This window comes from Strongylocentrotus purpuratus, unplaced genomic scaffold (genome assembly GCF_000002235.5).
Source record: "Strongylocentrotus purpuratus isolate Spur 01 unplaced genomic scaffold, Spur_5.0 spur5_scaffold_21, whole genome shotgun sequence".
Taxonomy (NCBI): domain Eukaryota; kingdom Metazoa; phylum Echinodermata; class Echinoidea; order Camarodonta; family Strongylocentrotidae; genus Strongylocentrotus; species Strongylocentrotus purpuratus.
Window position 1 is genome coordinate 2,647,220 of NW_022145607.1, and position 20,652 is coordinate 2,667,871.

At 34.7% G+C, this 20,652-nt stretch overlaps 1 protein-coding gene across 1 annotated transcript in view; it reads left to right on the forward strand.

Moving 5' to 3' along the window:
* LOC762643 overlaps positions 1-20,652 on the forward strand; it is a 39,320-nt gene that overhangs the window by 14,397 nt on the left and 4,271 nt on the right. The window contains exon 5 of the mRNA XM_030995080.1: positions 243-307. Within this exon, the coding sequence (XP_030850940.1) occupies positions 243-307 (65 nt within the window). The remainder of the gene's footprint in view (positions 1-242; positions 308-20,652) is intronic.

The following is a 20,652-nucleotide window of genomic DNA, read 5'->3' on the forward strand; positions in this document are numbered from 1 at the left end:
GAATGAAAAATTACATGCAATACTATTATACTCAATGGTCAGTTATTTTTGTTGTAAGAAACAATAAGGCGATCATTCTATGCCTGAATTTTGAAATTCGACTTTCTCGTTGTTTTGTCTAATTCATCCTAAAGCACCCGTGCTGACCACAACTAATTGTCGCTATTCTGTCTCCTTAGATCATATCATTTCACAGCATTCTAATATGAAATTTTATATGATGTAATTGATTTTCCCTTCAGGAATCTCCTTCACTGATGAATGCTGGAGATGATCTACCAATTAACAAACCATCAGAGATTGAGAGGTACTATTCACTTTTCGTTTCTTTTATTATGAGGAAGCCTTGTTATTCGTATAACGAGATGTATTTAGTGCATATATTTCGGTTCACAATTACTTGCATCATTAATAAAAACAGTTTTCATGTTTATTGATATTTAGAATTATTTTAAATATTCTTCATTATGTATATGAAAAATCGTTTATGATGAAAAAAGCCTTATGTACGTAAACTGCATGACTTCACCTTTGGGCAGGATGATAGCACTTTCAGATTTATTACCTGCCTGGACTTGATCCTTAACATCATGTGAAGCAAGACCTGATGCGGTACACAGGGTACTGTTGGGGTCAATATTTTAAATTTAAGAATTTTCCTTTGCCATATGTGGGCTTTCTCCGATGTACATGTACGTCTATTTTTCAACAGTCATACATACATGTCTATCTTTCAGAGATTTTAGGGACCCAATTCGATTGGCTTTTTTTTACATCAGCTAATTTATTTCTACAATTAAATCCAACAGCTCCCCTAAACACCCACCAGATGTCGTTCACCAAAAGTTGTATGATGGAAACCCTGTCTCCACCCATGGAACCTCCTCAAACCCAGTTTGGAAAATCAGAGTAAGAGATAATTATTTCTCCCATTTATTATTGATCAACAAATTGCTGTAAAAGATATGAATTAGAATAACAAGCTTAAGCTTAAGATAAAAATGGATTATCATTCTGCATGTGTGCAAAACAAAACGTACATGAGAACACTACCGAATTTCAGTAGTTTTAATGGTGAATTAAATGAAGTGAGTAAACTTTACGATTTGTACAGGAAGGCGTTCATAATCAACCCAGGTTTTCTCTGTCTCGTTATATTTGCTATTCGATTTCAGGGGGTAAGGAATTAATATAATTTAATCTTTCGCATATATTGAGAAATGTCACTTGATTCCTTGTGGAACATTGAATGCCAGTAAGAGATAATTATTTCTCCCATTTATTATTGATCAACAAATTGCTGTAAAAGATATGAATTAGAATAACAAGCTTAAGCTTAAGATAAAAATGGATTATCATTCTGCATGTGTGCAAAACAAAACGTACATGAGAACACTACCGAATATCAGTAGTTTTAATGGTGAATTAAATGAAGTGAGTAAACTTTACGATTTGTACAGGAAGGCGTTCATAATCAACCCAGGTTTTCTCTGTCTCGTTATATTTGCTATTCGATTTCAGGGGGTAAGGAATTAATATAATTTAATCTTTCGCATATATTGAGAAATGTCACTTGATTCCTTGTGGAACATTGAATGCCAGCATTGAATGGTGTTGCCCCCCCCCCATTAAAAAAAAGTTTATTCACATCGGATGCTTGCTGATTGAGATATTCCGTGACTTTTGTCAAATTTCATCAACGTTCTCTTTCAAAATCGTACCCTTTTGATTTAGACCAAACGTCAACAATCGGTTGAACGGTGTCCTTCAATCCTGGCATTCGTACAAACATTCCTGCAGGTAATTATCACTTTGGCGATCATTCTTGCTGGAAGTCCGGTTCTAGTAGCAGGCAGAGATAGCACCGAGCGGGTAACTCTACAAGCAGGTAAACCTGGTGTTGTCCCGTTCCATCTCCCATGGTCCCCTAATAATACACTCCGAAGTTATTTTACACTTCGATTTGAATCCACACCTAGTCCATTCTGCATTAACGGGGAAGTTAATATCGAGGGTTTTAAAAGCTCATCCCAATTGTCAAGATTTAAAACCCCGGTCACAGATTTAGACACTTCTCCATGCGTTAATATAATGATAGATAACGTTGATACTCTAGACGAGGATAGGTACGTATTAACGGCAGCCTGGCATAGCTTTGAGGACGTTCGGCATGAAACTATGGAGAAGGAGATTGTTGTCCAAACCCCACCCGGACGAGCAAAATGCTTCATCACTTTAAGTGAAAATGTTGATTATCCTTATGAAGTACACTGTCGAGCCACCACTGGAAGCGTTACAACCACGATATCATGTTACCAGAATGATCAGAAGATTGACGTCACGGGTGACATTACAGATAATGGGCTAATTACCAGTGGCACATTTTTGCTACCCCATACCACTCAGTTCTCTTGTTGCTCACATGATGTATCTTTGAATATAAGTCAAACAATGTGCAATGACTTCGTGTGGCCACACGGCAAAGAAACTACAAGCCTTACTGTCAATACTGTACCTACGGTTACCACTCCCACACCCCAAATAGAATCTCATACAGGGTCAGGGGCTTGTAGGCGATTCATGCTTCCTTCTGTGTGGCACTTCACGTACCTGTTCATATACCTCCTTGCCTTTGTTACAATGTACTAAACACAAAGTCTTCACACGGGATGTCACTTTCTTGTTTGAAAGATAGTGTAATATTTACAAATAAATACAAACAAATATCATAGTTCGAATTCGAATTTCATTAATGTATACAATGTACAAAACATTTACCATTTCACAGTCGTTGCTAATATTCAAACATGCATGTTTTTATTTGAAGGAAAATATCAAAATGGCCTACTTTTCAAATTGTTGTTATGTGTATGTATGCTCTGTTTAATAGTCTATGGTCTGCTATATTTCAATAAATGAGGGAACATATTTAATATCGATGACATTCCCTTTTATCAGCATGCCATTTGACATAGACCATTTAAAGAAAAGGTTAAGTTCTGGGAAGAGGTGAACAATAATTTCTGAGCGTTTTCATTGTTATTATGCAAGTGTGGAAGAACATCAGAGAAAAAATGTTCCCTGATAAGCATGGCTCTTCAAATGCCTTCATATTATAAATATGACATATAACAGCTTAAAAATGAGAACCTCATTTTAATGCCACATGTTTGTGTAGTCCCGTTTACATCTTTCTATGTAGAATGCTTGTTACTTTTACCAAGACTGGACCAAATTTCTTACCATTTTGATGATTCCAGAACCTTGAAGTACACACCAATACTTACATGCTACATGGTCATCCTGTTTTGATCGATTCCACATCGTTTCTTTCACAATGCAATCGCATGACCAGAACTCAAAATTATCTTTAAGTAGCTTGCTATCACCCAGCCATGTCTGACCCCCATTTTAGAATAAATTTGAGTTACTCCTAGGATTGACATGTGCACGATGAACATTACTCTGAAGTTCTATGATACCCATAATATATCCTTATCGTTAATCATGAAAATATTAATTTGGAACGTGATTTCTTTCCAGATTTTATTTTCTCTATTTTCAAATTTATGTCGAGCCTGATGTTACATTTAAACGACATGATATAAATATAACGAATGACGTCGGAGATTAGAAGAAATTGGACATAAGAAGTAAATATACCATTATATTGTAAATATCCCCCATTTGAAACCAGAATTTCAAAGACGTTAGCACAGATATAACGCCTGTCTGGCTGCAAATGGCAGTACATGATTGTTTATCGTTGTGTCTAAATGTGTAAAAATGACTTTGGATCATGAAAATAAAAAATATTGAACGGGGACGCATGTTTCATTGTCAAAGTCACAGTAAATTTTCATAGTACACATGCTTATGCGAGTGAAGTTGTGCCTTGAATCTTAAGCTATCTGACTAAACAGTTTTATTAATTTGCAAACACACTCTTTTTATAGCGCACATCGTGGTAAAATGATTTGTTTTCTCATAAAGTTTGCGTTTTTTTCCTTGTGTATACTTATGTTATTCATATTACTTTCAGATTGTTCAACATCGCTATTGAACACCATGTACAACATTATTTGTTTGGCTTAATCATTTATTTTAAAAATGTATCCAACATGTATGTTTACTGTTTTAGATATACATGTGATACAGAACGTCTTGAATTGTTGATGCTGAATTATGTTATATCACGCCATTCCCAACGCAAGCCACGCACGATAGAGAAATTGTGCTTCATTGCAGAATATGATTTATATGAGCAACTTATTGCATGGAGTTGTGCGTAGTGTATATTACATGTTAATTTCATAATCTAAGAATATTTAAATCACAGAGTTTGAATAAGTTGTAAAATGAAAAGAGGAACACTATAATCACGTACAAGTAGCAAGGTTTTTAAATATTATCTTTGTAAATAGAAAAAAAATGATAAATGTGATATTAAAAACATGCTTTGCAGAAATATTTTAAAAAGTCCGTCAAAGGCAGATTGAGTCCTCCTTCTTTTACACTCTTCTTGCCACATTAAGGCTTAGAGCTGATCCAATTATGTTACTCAGTTATGTTGTTCTCCTGATTGCATTACATGTATACCTTTATCTTGATTCGGTTATCTAGCATACGGTAACGAATTCGGGAGTTGTGTTCCCCTTTCCTATTTATCGTATACTATATGTACAGTCTATACGGCCTTAGCATACATAATGTTGCAAAAACTTCGATCCTGCTATCATCTTTTGAATATTTGTTGTGTCATCTATACTGGAATTTAAGTGCACCAATTTCAAATATCTATGTAAGCCGCAGTTTAAATGTCACGGCTTTATAATGAAACTCATTGTGGACTTATTATATATGATTTGCATTTCATCATACATAAGAAAATTCACGTATTGTTAATCATACAATATACAATTTGTATTGATAGTTATCAGTGGTAGTCGCTTATGTTTATTATTCGTCGATACAAGTCAGGTTTATCGTTTATGAATTATTTATGATTTGTAACGACATCGTTTCCAATATTTTGCCTACCGCTGGAGCTTATCTTCTAAAAAGAAATTTGATATTTAGTGTTTTGTTGAGTATAGTATGCATATGTTACAGTATCTATCGAAATCATAGTAAATTAATTCACAAAGATTGTTCTGTATAATAACCGAACCTCTCTGCGTATTTTGAATAATGAATTACGAAATTTCGAAGTCGTAGTAACGAAATGATCAATGTTGTACATGTATATAACTTATTATTTGACTCAATATTATAACCATGATAATAAAACGCAATCTTCTTGGTATTTTGTAAAAAAGGAGACGCATAGATTGTGCCCATTTTGAAGTTATCTTTGACGTTCATACTGACATACTTACCCATATAACGAAAGTATGTTGGTAACAAAGGGCCTAATTTCCTATTAAAAAACTGTTATACACCAAAATACAAGCCGTGACGAGGAAAGACAAACTAAAAACAATAATTGAATAATGAACACAATTATGTATGTACATATTCTGATTTATGGCTATACAATAAAGATACCTATATAAAATTTACAGATATCCAATGAAGGTAACAATGGTAGATGTATGTACAAAAGAAGTAAATTCCTAATCGATTTGACAAACGAGAGAAATTTGTAAAAATATCTTCCTTTGTAAATAATGTTATCACTATACAATATAAAGTATACTTTTACTTAGTGTTTCAGTGTTCTTTTTTTCATTTGTGAATAGTAATTTTTGTAAGCAATAAATAGATAAAATTGATGTATAGAATGTACATATCACTTTTCTTTTAGTTTTAAATATGATCAATATGCTTTTATGCCGCTCGGTGCGTTATGTTACTATTAATATATCTTAACGTCGTTTCAAAACAACAACAACCACAATCCATCAGCTGGTTATTATGCACTAACAATGTTATATTGTCATGAATTTCAATAGTTTTTTGCACTTTGTTTTTTAAAAACTTGATAGTGTTTGCTTTCTCGCTTTTCTCTGGAATAAAGAACTTGATGATTAAGCAATGTAAATGCCATTATTATGTACCCATACAGGAATATATATTGTTTTACAGTGTTGTGCTTTGTTGTAGTAGAATGAAATCCATATTACATGGGTTCACATATTAGAAGTGTAAATATAAAACAAGAAAGAAAGGAAAAGAGAAACAGATAACAACTCAACGCATGCATGTAGTTATATCCAATACAGTCTGTTTAATAGCGTCTTTGTAGAAGTATATTGACCTCACTTTGCGTGATGAGGAAATGGTAATAGTAATAAAGAACTTATCTACGTATTGTTAATCATACGATATGAAATGTGGAAGGATTATAATGGTAATCTGTGGTATTCGTTAATGATGTAGTTTATTCATTAATATATTGTATGTTAATCGTTCACATGAATTGATAATGAATTGTATATAAGGAATATTGTTGCCAATATTTTGCATGCTTTGCAGCATATCTTCTGTATTTGTACGGAAGAGTATAGTATGCATATTATACAGTAATCTACGAATGTCATAGTAAATTCCTTTAAAAAAATCGTGTACAATAACAGAACATCTATGCGTATTTTGATGTACAAATATCGAAAGTTTCAAGTCTTATTAACGAAATTATCACTGTTGTATATGTATATCACTCATTATTCTACTCAATATCATAATCATGATAACAAAAGACCAACCTCTTTTGTATTGGGGTTAGAGTAAACGTTTAGATTGTGCACCTTTTCAAATTATTGCTGACAATATTAATGGTAATAAGTGGTAGTCGTCAATGATGTATTTTATTCATTAATATATTGTTTATTATCTATTCACATGAATTGACAATGACTTGTATATAAGGAATATTGTTGCCCATATCTTGAATTCTTTGCAGCATACCTTCTGTATTTGTACAGAAGAGTAAAGTATACATATTGTACAGTAATCTACGAATGTCAAAGTAAATTCCTTTAAAAAAATCGTGTACAAGAACAGAACATCTATGCGTATTTTGATGTACAAATATCAAAAGTTTCAAGTCTTATTAACGAAATTATCACTGTTGTGTATGTATATCAATCATTATTTTAGTCAATATCATAATCATGATAATAAACCAACCTCTTTTGTATTGGGGTTAGAGTAAACGCTTAAATTGTGCATCTTATCAAATTATATTTGACATTCATACCGACCTCTTTGCTCATATTGCAAAAGGATAGTGGTCACAAATGGTCTAATGTTGCTATTTAAGAATAGAAGTAAAACTTTTGAAGACCGTTTATTTTCGCTCTATATATTTATACTCGTGAAATAATGATGCGAAAACAACATGAAAAGACCTGCCATTAAGAGGAGTCAAACACTAATAATAATGATTGAATTATGTATATACATATCCTGATTCATGGCTATTCAATATGTACCCATATATAATTTACAGGAATACAATGAATGTAATAATGGTACATGCATGTATCAAAGAAGTAAATTCCTAATGTATTTGATATCTTTGAAAATTATCTTCCTTTGTAAATAACTTTATCACTATACGATATATGTATAATTTTACTTTGTTTTTCAGTGTTTTTCTAATCAAACGTGAATTTGTTTTAAACACTGAATACATGTAATAGATGTTGAGAATGAACATATAACCTTTCTCTACTTTCTTATATGATCAGTGTGCTTCCATGCATCTCAGTGGGTTATGTTACAATTAATATATGTTAAAGATCGCTTCAAAACACCAACAGCAAGCACAACTTTAAGCTGGTTGTTTGCACTAACCATGCTATCCTCTCATTAATTTAAATAGTTATGTGCACTTTGTCTTTAAAAGCTTGAAAATGTTTACTTTCTTGCTTTTCTCTGGATTAAAAAACTTGTTCAAACTTTGGCAATTACATAATTATGTACCCATGTATGAAGTTATATATTGTTTGACAGTGTTGTGTTTTATTGTAGTAGAGTGTAATCCATATTTAAAGGGCAAACATATCAGAAGTGTAAATATAAAACAAGAAAGAAGGGACGAGATAAACAGATAACAACTCAACAACGCATACATGTAGTTATATCCAATACACTCTGTTTAATAGCGTCTTTGTAGAGGGTTAATATGGGTGATACTTTGCATGATACTGGTATGGTAATAGTAATAGAGATTTTCTTCACATATTGTTAATCATACGATATGAAATTTGGAAGGAGTATTGTAGTTTTCAGTGGTTATAGCTAATGCTGTATATTGTTCATTGATACATGTATTACGTTAATGAATTATTTACAATTTGTAATACATCGTTTACAATATTTTGCCTACTTTGGAGTTTTCCTAAATTGAAATTTGATGTCTAGTGTATTGTTGAGTATGGTATGCATATTATGCAGCTACTATGCAAATCATATTAAGTTGATTCACTCAGATTTTCATGTAAAACAATAGAACCTCTGTGCGTATTTTGAATAGTAAACTACGAAATGTTGAAGTCTTAGCACAACATTGTTAATGAATATCACTAAATAGTTCACACAAAATTATAATCATGATGATTAAAAGCCCAACCCTTGGTACCAATGGTACATGTACGTACAAAAGAAGTAAATCATTTAAAAATAAATTTATCACTATATCATATATCCTGTAAGTTTGCTCAGTGTTTCAGTATTCTTCTATCTAAATATGAATCGTTAATTTCCTTTTAACATTAATGGATACCAATTAGTATGCTTCTATGTATTTTAGCGGGTTATAATAACGAACGTATTAATTATAGTAGTATGCAAGATGGACCGCATATATGGATTCTTTGAAATTTGAAGGCTTTTTGTTCTTTAATCTGTTCTGTAACTACCGTTTTTTTTTTAAATTGAATAATGGGTGTGGCAGATCAAAAGGAATGATCGAATGTGCTTGCTTTGCTAATAAATACCTTAAATGAAAATAAAATGTTCTCATGTTTTTTTCTTATCTTGTTATGTATTGAGTAGGACTTTCATCCTTACTGAATATGATTTTCATGCCTAAAGAATAGTACTTAAAATCAAAGAGTGATGAAGTCTGGCAAGAATAACAAATAAGATATATGTCAGTTACTCCTATTTGGAATTATATACAGTGTATATCATCGTAGAAATGCCCTATGGGTTTAAAAAGTTGGACTGAATTTCAGGTGTGTAGTCCCCTACACCTTTACATTTGTGCGACGGTTGGTTTTATTGTGATATTTAAGCAAGAGTGGGTCTTTAACATACAGAGATAGAAATTGGAAGAGAGAGGGACATAGAGGGAGGATAAAGAGGGGTAGACGGAAAAACAAAAGGGACTTTTAGATTTGAACGAAGACAATGTGGATTGCTACGTTCGACGTCCTTTAAATGCACTGCCGTGAATGGACGTCACACGTATCAGTCCACACAAATCTAAAAGTCCCTAAAGAGAAGAAGAGAGAACCAGTATTTGCTTGTCTGTTTGGGTCAGAGAGAGGGAGAGAGAGAGAGAGAGAGACAGACAGACGTAGAAAAAGGAATATTAGTGGGAAGAGCGTCCTCTTCTAAAGTTACCAGCTTAATGGTCTTTTTTAAAACCTTAACAGAACCTTACCAGAAACAACTAACCTAGGGAGGATTGTTTTGCCAACTAAAGAATGGAAGTCTGTGCTTTTGGGTAGAGCAGACTTTATTATAAAGGAAGGAATGTATAGACGTCACTCTGCCAGGGTAATTTCCATAACTCTTTGTCCAAAGTTTTTAGAGCCAAAATATTAACAGCGACTGAATGATTTCTTACCCTTCAGGGCATATGTGAAAAAATAATTAGGAATTTGTTGTTGTCTCCTTTTTTAACCTATGTTATATATTTGGGCATTATTTCTCATTTTCCCCCCATTAATTTCTTTCTTTTTTCCTTCTCCTTTTTTAACCCTTTTCAGCAATATCTCTCCCCTCCTTACAATTTATTTACGTTTTCTTTTCTCCGTTTCTTCTCCCCTCTCTCTCTCTCTCTCTCTCTCTCTTTCTATGGGTCTTCCTATCTTCCAATGCTTCAATGTTATTCGTACCCCCTTCCTTGAAAATAAGTTATAATTTTTAAACCTTGTCATCTATCAATCCGTTTTTTACTACCCTCTCTCGCGTTCTTCTTAATATTTGCTTCAGACGTTCCATGAAAACCCGGAGTCTAATGAAGCACATTCATTTCTCCAAACCGAACTTTTTTCTTTTGAACGATTTCATGTAAATTACAAGTAGTACCAGTTTATCGTGGAATCTTAGTCAAACAAGCAGTTTATTTCAATTGTTTTATTGATTCATTGATTTTTCTTCTTCATGGTCTTTTTCCAAAATTGATAACTAATTACAACATAAATCATGATGATAAACAAATTCTATAATGAATACATCATCAACATAGCATACGTAAATTGTAATACTAACATAGTATAATTATGAAGAAGGATTGCAACATAAGCTAAGCTTGAAGGCATGGTAGTCCTTTATGACCTGAATGTTTATTAAATGGCAGATTTGCTAGTTTGTGAAACTTGTTATTGGCCTTGGTTATTTTTTGTCCGTTAGAAGAGTGTGGTTTCAAGATTTTTGTGAGAGAAGTAACATCATACAATATATCAGAAAATGATATACTGACCGATTCTAAAAGAAACTATTTCATCAAAGAAAATTGGTAGAAAACCCTTTCTCAGCAAATCCTAGAAACGTCTTTTAGAATCTAGAAATACACTTCTATCGTTCCAATTTTAATAGGTGTCAACAACTTCTTGTCGACACACACACACACACACAAACAAACTATTACTCTCTCTCTGTCTGTAATCTCTCTCTCTCTCTCTCTCTCTCTTTCTCTCAATCTCTCAATCTCTCCTCTCTCTCTCTCTCTCTCTCTCTTTTTCTATATTGCTCTCTTTATCCGTCACTTAAGCTCTCCAACGGATTTACAGTACTCTCTCAGACCGCTAGCTCGGACAGAGTATACAATTTGCATCACAAAAAGTTCTTTTCAGGCTGACTAAGCAATACATATTTATTGAAGTATATGCTGACATGGCCATGACGATGACTTTACAAAGCATTTCATGTGAAAGGTTTCGATTTGGGGTGCGCCAAGAGAAAATACACACACACACACACGCATATATACACACACACACACACACACACACCACCTCTCTCTCTCTCTCTCTCACACACCACGTACCTCTCTGTACCAAGTAGATTTATGCATTGCTGTGCTTGTCATTATCTCATTCAATGTATTGTGTCCGTTAGTTTGTTATACATGGATGAATCATATTTCTACAAACTGAATCAGCTGCATTGAGATTCATTTCTAGGGCAAGCGTTTTCCGAGCACTGCGTGTTTCGACAAAGTGCCATTACCGGATTCGCCAGTACATGGATATCATTTCTTGTGTTTCTGACCGTGCGAAATAAAAGGATTTAAACGTCTGTTTCTTTATGACATATTCAAGAACAAACCTTTCCAGTTAGTTCTTATATGTCATTTTGACTGAATTGAACAATATACATGAGAACCCTTGGTATAAAGTGAGATGCATTTCGTTAACACAGTCAACAATGCTTACAGGGGAGACTAACAGTTTGTTTTGGACACAGCACATAATTCGGCCAACGGTAAGCTTCCGATTTGAAAATTCTCATGAGAAGTTGATTTGTTTGTGTTGAGTAGGATAACGGACAGAGCCGAATTTTGTAATGGTAAATCGTAATTTCATTGTCTTTCGGATTTTAAATAACATTCCAATAATACAAATGTTCAATCAACTAGATTGGATGACTCCATTTATTTGAAAAATTCCATTGAAATGTTCACTTGTCGAAATTCATAAGATTGGCGATATCTCCCAAAATATAGGGACTACCATGACACATTTAGTATCAACCATAAACACTCATCGGGCTCTTCGATTTATGACAAGTGGTACGTCAACAGGATTGAAATAATTAAAAATATTATTTACCTTTCACAAAATAATGCTGCATGTACTGGGCAAGTCGGGGCTCTTCGTCCGTGATGTACGGTCGTCGTTGACCTAGGCTTGCTTGACCGGCAGGCGGTGAGCGTTGATGAGGGGACTTGCTCTGCTTCCCTCGACGGGATGAGATGGCACTTGATGCTACCTTGTAGATATTTTCGTTTGGTTGGGTTAGGATGCCGTAAAATATCGATTTCGCCTTCCTTCTCAACTTCCGTTCATTTTAGGATAAAACATCAAATGATTTTGGAATCTTTTCGTTTTCCACCTTGTCGAGTCGTGCAGAGTTGAATTCTACAAACCCTTCTAGGTAAACTACCTACCCCCCTTCCCCTCCCCCCGCTCAGTGTTATTTAGGGTACGCGTATGCTTGTTCCCTCCCTTTGAAAGGGGGGAGGGGAGCTACCTGCTCATTTGAGCCTAAGTCGCGCTTAACATCCGCTATTTCTTGAACAACCCTGACAATTGCTAGCGCATTTCTAGCAGGAGCTCCGGCCTGGTGCTCCGCTAGCAGCAACTGCATTTTGGCTAGCTAGTACCAGTCCCGGGTTTGGCGTTACCATTCCTGCTTTTCCTTGCATTGTCAGATATATCCCGCTCCGTAAATTGTATGATTTTACCTTGTAGTTACAGCAAGTACTACTCTTCACAGTGTTTGTTAAATCAAATGCACCATTTCCTCATATCTGTTCAATTTGTGTTTAAACTTTACCAAAAGACTCGGTTTCCACGCTTAATCCGTACGGTACAAAAAAAATTCTTCATTCAAGCTCCCCAGGTTTTGGTCGTTAACAATAATATGTGTACGCAGTACCCGTCCGCGTAAACAATTTAATAGAAGTTTTCAATGAAGCTATTCTTTCTAAATAAGCTATTTCTTTTAGGATATAGATGCTTATGATACCACTCAACTAGCGGTATAGAATTTAGAATTCTTGAATGGCAATGAAAAGTTTAAAGGTTTTAAAACTCTACATCAAGGATTTTTGTTAAAGTACTGATATTAAGAACCGTGATAAGGCAAAGGGGCGTAAGGCATAATTTGAGTTAAGAACATTTCTAAGGGAATAATATACAATCTTTATGATAAAATAGATCTCCGGTCTAAAAAATTGTTTAGAGATCAAATGAGGTTTCTCATATATCTTTTCATAAAAGCATTTGTCGCATTCAGGAAAAAGGGTGTATCTCGAGATATGTATCAATTTGTTAAACAATGCTCGGCAGTTATTCAGCAAATAGGGCTTATTTTGTTAAATCAAATACATGTACTTAAGCCCTTTTTTCGAATTACGTCCGAGTGTTATGTTGACAACCAGATACGCCCTTTTTGCTGACCGACAAATGCTGTTGTAAAGAAATAAATGTGTCGTATTCCAAATTTGTGTTTGATCATGGGACATCGTGGTTGATCTTTTGCATAGATCTTTAATGAAGGTAACGGTAAACTACATGACATTTTGAGCAGGGAAGGAATTGTGAACAATATTAAGAGTAATTTTTTTAAATGAGAAAATACGTCTTTGGAACTACCCGATGCGCTCTCAGGTCGAACGGATACTGAAGGGCATTTTTTTACTTACACCACTTTTCCATCGAAGAAGTTTCAGTTTGTCAAAGGGGGATCTGTAGTTAGAACCAAAAGTAAACAAATTTGATACTAATGCGAGAAACTAGCTGAATAATTTTTCTGAAGGATAATGCTCTGCACGTAACAATTATTTCCGATGGGTGTAAAATTTTGTTCAGACATTTTAAAATAAAACACCCATATAAACATTGCTGTTTGCTCTCACTCAAGATGAAGTTCCCTTTTAAAAATGAACTTATAACACGCATGTACACCTGTATGCAATAGCACTTAAGGACACAATTAAAAAGAAATCGTTGAAGTAATAAATGCGAAGAAAGATAGTATTTTTGGATCTCCCGGGAATACTTCATCGATGCCTAACATTTTTATCTCTGATATTTTTCCTCTGACATTTTTACCCCTGACGTTCTTACCTCTTATATATCATCTAGTTATCAAAGATGATAGAAGAAAAAAGAGTTATACCACACTAAAAAAAATTCGTCTAGATCACAAAGTTTTAAACCTGGAACATTTATAATTAAGGCAAAGAGTGTTAGCCCCCTTGAGAAAAAATGTGTCTATTAAAATGTGCCTATTAACCTATATGATTCTGGAAATGTCTAAAGCATCTTATCCCGTTTGTTACTTAGTTTTCAAGCACAAAGCATAGTCGTTGTGCGTAAGTCGTCTGCAACATGAGACTACAACATGCACTGTACTTTAGCTGCCGTTGTAAACATACAGAGACTGACACATCTTGGCTCTGCTCAAGGAATTGTGGTAGAGTCTGTGCTTGCAGACTATATGTTACATTCCTCACCACAGTTTTTAGTATGTACCCGGTTGTTCTATCGAGTTGGCAGCCCCACTAGAGTTTGGATAGGGCCAAAGAACATTGACTTTCACGATGCCCATTTTTTAAAATTATTTTTATTTATTACTTTTGGGGCGGGAAACTTCCAATAACTGGGAGAAGATTCCCAAATGTCTGCGTTGTCCCTTGCTCTACCTCTCCCCCCCCCCCCCCCCTCTCTCTCTCTCTCTCTCTCTCGCTCTATTGCACGCGCTCTCCCCATCTTGCTCTCTTTCTGTATTGCTCTCTTTGTCTGTCATTGTTAAGCTCCCCAATATTTAAAGTACTCTTTCAGATAGCTAGCTCGGACCAGACATATGATTTGCATCACAAATAGTTTTTTCCGATTGACTGAGCAAAAAAAAATATGTATTGACGTAAATGCTGACATTGCTATGACGATGACTTTACAAAGCTTTTCATGTGAAAGGTTTCGTTTTGAGGTGCGCCAAAAGATGATACGCAATGACAATGACAATGACAATTTATTCTCATGTCATCCACATTGGGGTATTGGAGAAGTTTACAATCAGTTTGAATTTGTCAATTAAACACTGTGAAATATACAATACAAATGGAATTAATGTTAATACATACAAAATAATACTATCGACAATAGTGAGACAAATTATGATGATAATGATAATAACAATATTGATGATGATAATAATAATAATCAAAAACAAAACGATAATATTAATTAAAACGATAATTAATGACGAAATTAATGGAAGCAATTGAAAAAGAAATTTACTGGCACCAGTAAATTGATATCTGAATTAATGAATTACTGAAAATATTCTTGATATTAATTTAATAAATTGATATAAGACAAAAAAGAGAAACATCAAGTTAATATTGAACTCATAACATGTTTTTGCACATAATTAAATTAATGAAAATGAAGCATTATTTTTCGACAGAATTTTAAACGTGTTTAAACGTGTTTGTACATTATTGGAGTTAAAAAGCTGACCCATTTTCAGTGTATTTGGTCTTTCAATAAAATATTTATCGATGAACAATTTTCTTTCTGAACGAAAGGTAGGACATACAAACAAGTAATGAAACTCATCCCCAAGAGATTGCGAATGGCACAGCGTACATAGCCTCATTTCCCTTGGAGTATTTAAATATATCTACCAGCTACAATCGGCAGGTAATGATTGCCAAAGCGAAAACGACTTAATATTGTCCGATCTCTATTAATGAGATCGATTAAGTATCTTTCTAAACATAAAGAATGTTTGAAGATTCGATAGTTAACACAATGCGAATTATCGTACATACAAGCAGACCAATACTGAGCATGAGAATCTCTCAATCGACGTTCCACAGTTTGTTTGACCCACTCATAGCTACACTGTTAGAACAAGTATTACAATTTTTAATCAAGTTGGTTAAAATTTTAATCAACCACGGATTACCAGGTGAATCACACAATCGTTGGTTAAACTTTAACCAACAGCCTGTTGATTAAAATTTAACCTGTGGTTGATTAAAAATTTTAATCAATTATTGGTTAAAAAATTTGCTCAATGTTGGTTAAAACGGTGTTGATTAAACTTTAACCATTTGTTGATTAAAAATTTAATATTTTGTTGGTTATTTATGCTTTGTTTGGGGCTGATTCACATTATGTTGGTTAAACTTACATGGGTCGTTGGTTAAAATTGTAACCATTGTAGGTTAATTCTTTTTTGATTCACACGATGTTGGTTAAACTTTAGTGGGTTGTTGGTTTCAGTTATAACCAATGTTGGTTAAACTTACGGGGGTTTGCAGGTCTTATCCTCGTGTTTGCAGGTAAGAAATTGTTTAATATGATTATCATCAATGCTAAGATTGTAAGGAAGAAGTGAAATAAGGTTCTTGCTCAAATCCGGGCTCAAATTAAAAACGCTTTGTGTCCCGGCCCGTAGGTTGTAGCTCAGCCAGTAAGTGTAACGGATGATCTACCCAAATTGCATGCATAAAGACGTTTCACATTATGATGACATCTTATTTTATATTTAATTGTTTTAAACAATTAGATACAATTAGATTTTAAAAATAAGATTATTATTCATGCATGCAATTTGGGTAGGTGATCCGTAATAGGCCTACACTTCTCCTTCTGTAATGGGTCTGCCTCCTTCACGGTTGAAGATTCTTGCAGACTGATGAGTGTGTGTGCTTACGAGAGAGCCAGGTGCACGGTGCAAGTAAAATGTTACTTATTGGTTGAGCTACGTACAGCCTACGGGACACAAATCGTTTTTGATTTGAGCAAGAACCTTATTTCACTTCTTCCTTACAATCTTAGAATCGATGATGATAATATTAAAATAATTTCTTACCTGAAAACACGGAGATAAGACCGTCCAAACCCCCATTTCTCAGGTCCTCGCGACAACCTCCATTGTTAATTTTGTCGCACGCGTAAACTGCATGTACTTTGCATGTACTTTGTATGTCGAGCGATCGCTAGCTACGCGTTTCGATATCGTTCCGTTGGGTCACGTGACCAGTACTTTAATCAACATTGATTAAACTTTAACCGGAAGGGGGCTTTCATTACTGTCGGAATTTTGTTTTTATCCATGCTGGGTTACATTTTTTGCCAACGACTTAGACTTAACCAACATAGGTTAAAAGGAATAATTTTGATCAACACTGTTTTTAACCAACGCAAGATTAAAAGTAAATTTTAATCAACACTACATTTTTAACCATGGTTGAGCGTTTTTTAATCAACAATTTTTTAACCCGCAGTTTTTTAATACTTGTTCTAACAGTGTAGTATTTTCACAAATTTCCCATAAATTAGACATCCCCATATTGTCCAGAGTCAGCTTGATTTTTTTAAACCAAGGTGCCTGATATTTATTCTTCTCAAACGTGAGGGACCCCATCAGAACGTGACGGGCCGGGAGGGAACGTTCTGGCATCCGTGGTAGAACGCGGGCCGAACCGTAGTGCGCCTTGGAGCCTTCGGGACTCACCAGCCCCTTCCCCCCACGGCCCGTCACGGATACCGTGGTGGACGGTGAGAAAACTTGGCAAGACGTAACAAAACTTGAATCCAGAGATAAAATTTGTCTAAATCCCACGGCGCACTACGTTTCGGGAAAACGGGGCTGCCGTGGCCGCCGGGAACATAGTGTAAACGTAGCATAAGCTGTCAAAAAATTTGCCACGGCAGTCACGGTGCGGATGAGAAACCTAGTAGGCCGTAATAAACCGGGGTGAACGTAACAAAACGTGACAGTCCGTAATAGGCCGTAACAAAACTTGGGGGTGGTCCGTAGTGGGACGGTTTAAGCGCCCGGCACGCTACGGCGCGTTGCGTTCTACTACGGTCTGACACAACGCGAGGTCTCAGAACACCATGATTGCTATTGCTTGGGAGACCTTCTTTTTATACCGCCGGCACAAACGTGCTCCAAAATAACTTACTTTCAATAGAAGCAGACAAACCAATCAATAAAAGTTTGAGTTAAATCCGATAAATACTAAGAAGTTATGAAAAACTTTGAAAATTACAAGACAAATTGGAAACTCACTCATGGGTCTGTAACGTCTTTGTCTCACTATCCACTCAATTTTTTTTATTTTTTATTGATAATATGAATTCCAATTTCCCTCCTAAAAATCTTATTTCCTCACACCAGCATTCAAGTTTCATTGATAGTAATATCTTTTCATGTAGATGCACTAATATAGAGTAATCTGTTTAAAGTTAACTCATAAAAGAGTTTTTTTTTTTTTTTTTTAATAAATATTTTATATTAAAAATTATGCATTATGAATATAAGATATTCAGAAAATAGTATAAATTCTTCAAAGTTCATAAAATATTTTTGTGTCATATCACCTGTGCAACGGCATGGGGATATCAAGTTTTTTGGATAAAAAGGAAAATTAATGGGATGCAACATTATTATGTAGTGCATTATTATGGTGTAGTGATTGTCTAAGTTCCATATTTGTTCATACTTTCAACAAATTTCATAACCCTCTGTATTCAGCATAAAAAAACTTGTCAATAACCTACTGGCAAACATCCGGTTAGAAAAAAACCTGGCAGCATTCGCACGTCTTATATTCCTCTCTTGAATAATACACCCCTCCATTGTTTCTGTTATCCAAGTAATTTGTAATTCATCCTGTTTGTTTTCATCTTATTATGTTGTTATGATAATTTGTGTGATTTATTTTGTATATAAATGTTGTGTTCGTTTACTTGTTTGGTTCAATTGTTGTTCACAGCCTTGCTGAAAAGCAGCTTCTATATAACAGGGGCGGAGCCAGGTTATTTTGTAGGGGGGAGAATGAGCGCTCCAGCTCAGGATTTTTAGGCATTTAATTATGGTCAAATGAGCATATTTTGATATCTCATTATTTTTGTTGGCAACTCTGACAGGTCACTATTCTTTCTTTTCTTTCTATATCTCTTTAACATACTTCCCCCCCCCCAAAAAAAAAAAAAAAAACGAGGGGGGGGGGGCGGGTCGCCCGGAGCCCCGCCGTTTCGCGGGCTCTGACATTTAGGCTTCTAAATTACTTTATTTTTTGCCTGACTGTAAATTTGGGAAGTTGTCATTTTTAAAAAACGCATACAAAATTACAACAATTACAACAGAAACCCCCCCCCCCCCCGAATCATATCAATTCAGCCACATTTTTAAAGCACTGTTATCGAATAAGAAATAAACCACGTTTGAATTTTATACGCCAGTGTCTATACTAATGAAATCCCAAAAGGTAAGAAAAATATCAGACCATCTGAAATGCTTGTCTCCGTTTTTGCAGATGATATGCACAACAGTTTTAAGCATGGGAAAATTTCTGGTTTTAAAGATGTCTGTAAAAACTGATGTTTAAAAGAAATCCTATATTCTGTATGACTAAGGTAGCTATCTTAATAAGATGAAATAAAGTAAACAAGGTCTGACTGATGAAACCATCCAGAGCAGCATGTGCCCCTCAGAAGTTGAAGATTTTTTTTAAATTGATGCGTTAGTTCAACTAACAAGAAAAAGCTCAAATCAAATGAAGGCTGGCTTACATTACGTCAAACATATTTACATTTTATATTTCTCTTCAACCTAGCCTCCTCCTTCTCTTCCCCTTCTCTTTCTTTTCTTCTCCTTCTCTTCCTTTCCTTTTCCTTCTCCTTTTCCTCTTTCTCCTTCTCTTCCTTTTTCCTTTTTTTGAAAATGATAGGGGGGGCCGCCTCCTGCCGCCCTGTGGCGCGCCCTTGGCTTCAAGATGATTGCAGGCTTATTAACCGTGATTAAATAAATAAAATACACACAAAATACACACAAAATACAAAAAGAAATACTTCCTAATTAATAGTTATCCGATTGTACTCAATTTTTTTTTGCTCAGTTTTTTTTTCCCGCATCTATTAAAAGCAAATTATTTTTTGGAATGGACTTAGCCTCTCAGACATTGCTCTCTTTCTCTATCGCTGTTAAAAGGAGAATGAAAGTCCAAAAATAATATTTGTATATTTAAAAAATATAATATCATTTGAAATAACTAAGAAAATCTCAGATCTTTTTCATCGTTGTTTGATAAATCAAATTATAAAAGGTCATTTCTTCACGATCCTACCGTTACTTGGTGTCGCCATTTTTTGTCCTCGCCGGAGATCTTGACGTAAATGCCCTTTGGAAAACGTGAGTTTAAAGGGCTTTTAAATGTTGCTATTGTTTGTGGTATTGTAACAGGTGGTCAACTTTGGCAAAGTTACATGCCACTTTCTCAAGTTAGCTCATTGATGACTGACAGATGATGTCACAAGGGGAATGAGATCTGGAGGTTTTTGGGGTGGAGCTTAGCTAGTTTGAAAAACAAATATTTCAAAATCTAGGAAGCAAATTCAGAGGTTTACATATCAAAATATGAGATGTATGCAGGACTGCACATCAACAGGAATACACTTGTATTTCGATGTCATGGGCCCTTTAAATGTCCTCTACATAATGACGCAGGTTACAGCAACAAATATATGATTTGCATCACAAAAAGTTCTTCCGACTGACAAAACAATAAATATGTATTGAAATGTATGCTGACATCGCTATGACTATGACTTTACAAAGCATTTCATGGGAAATGTTTCGTTTTAGGGTGCGCCAAGAGATAATATGACTTTTCAAGATTTACCCTTCTGACTAAGATTAGTCAACACTTGTTAGACGATC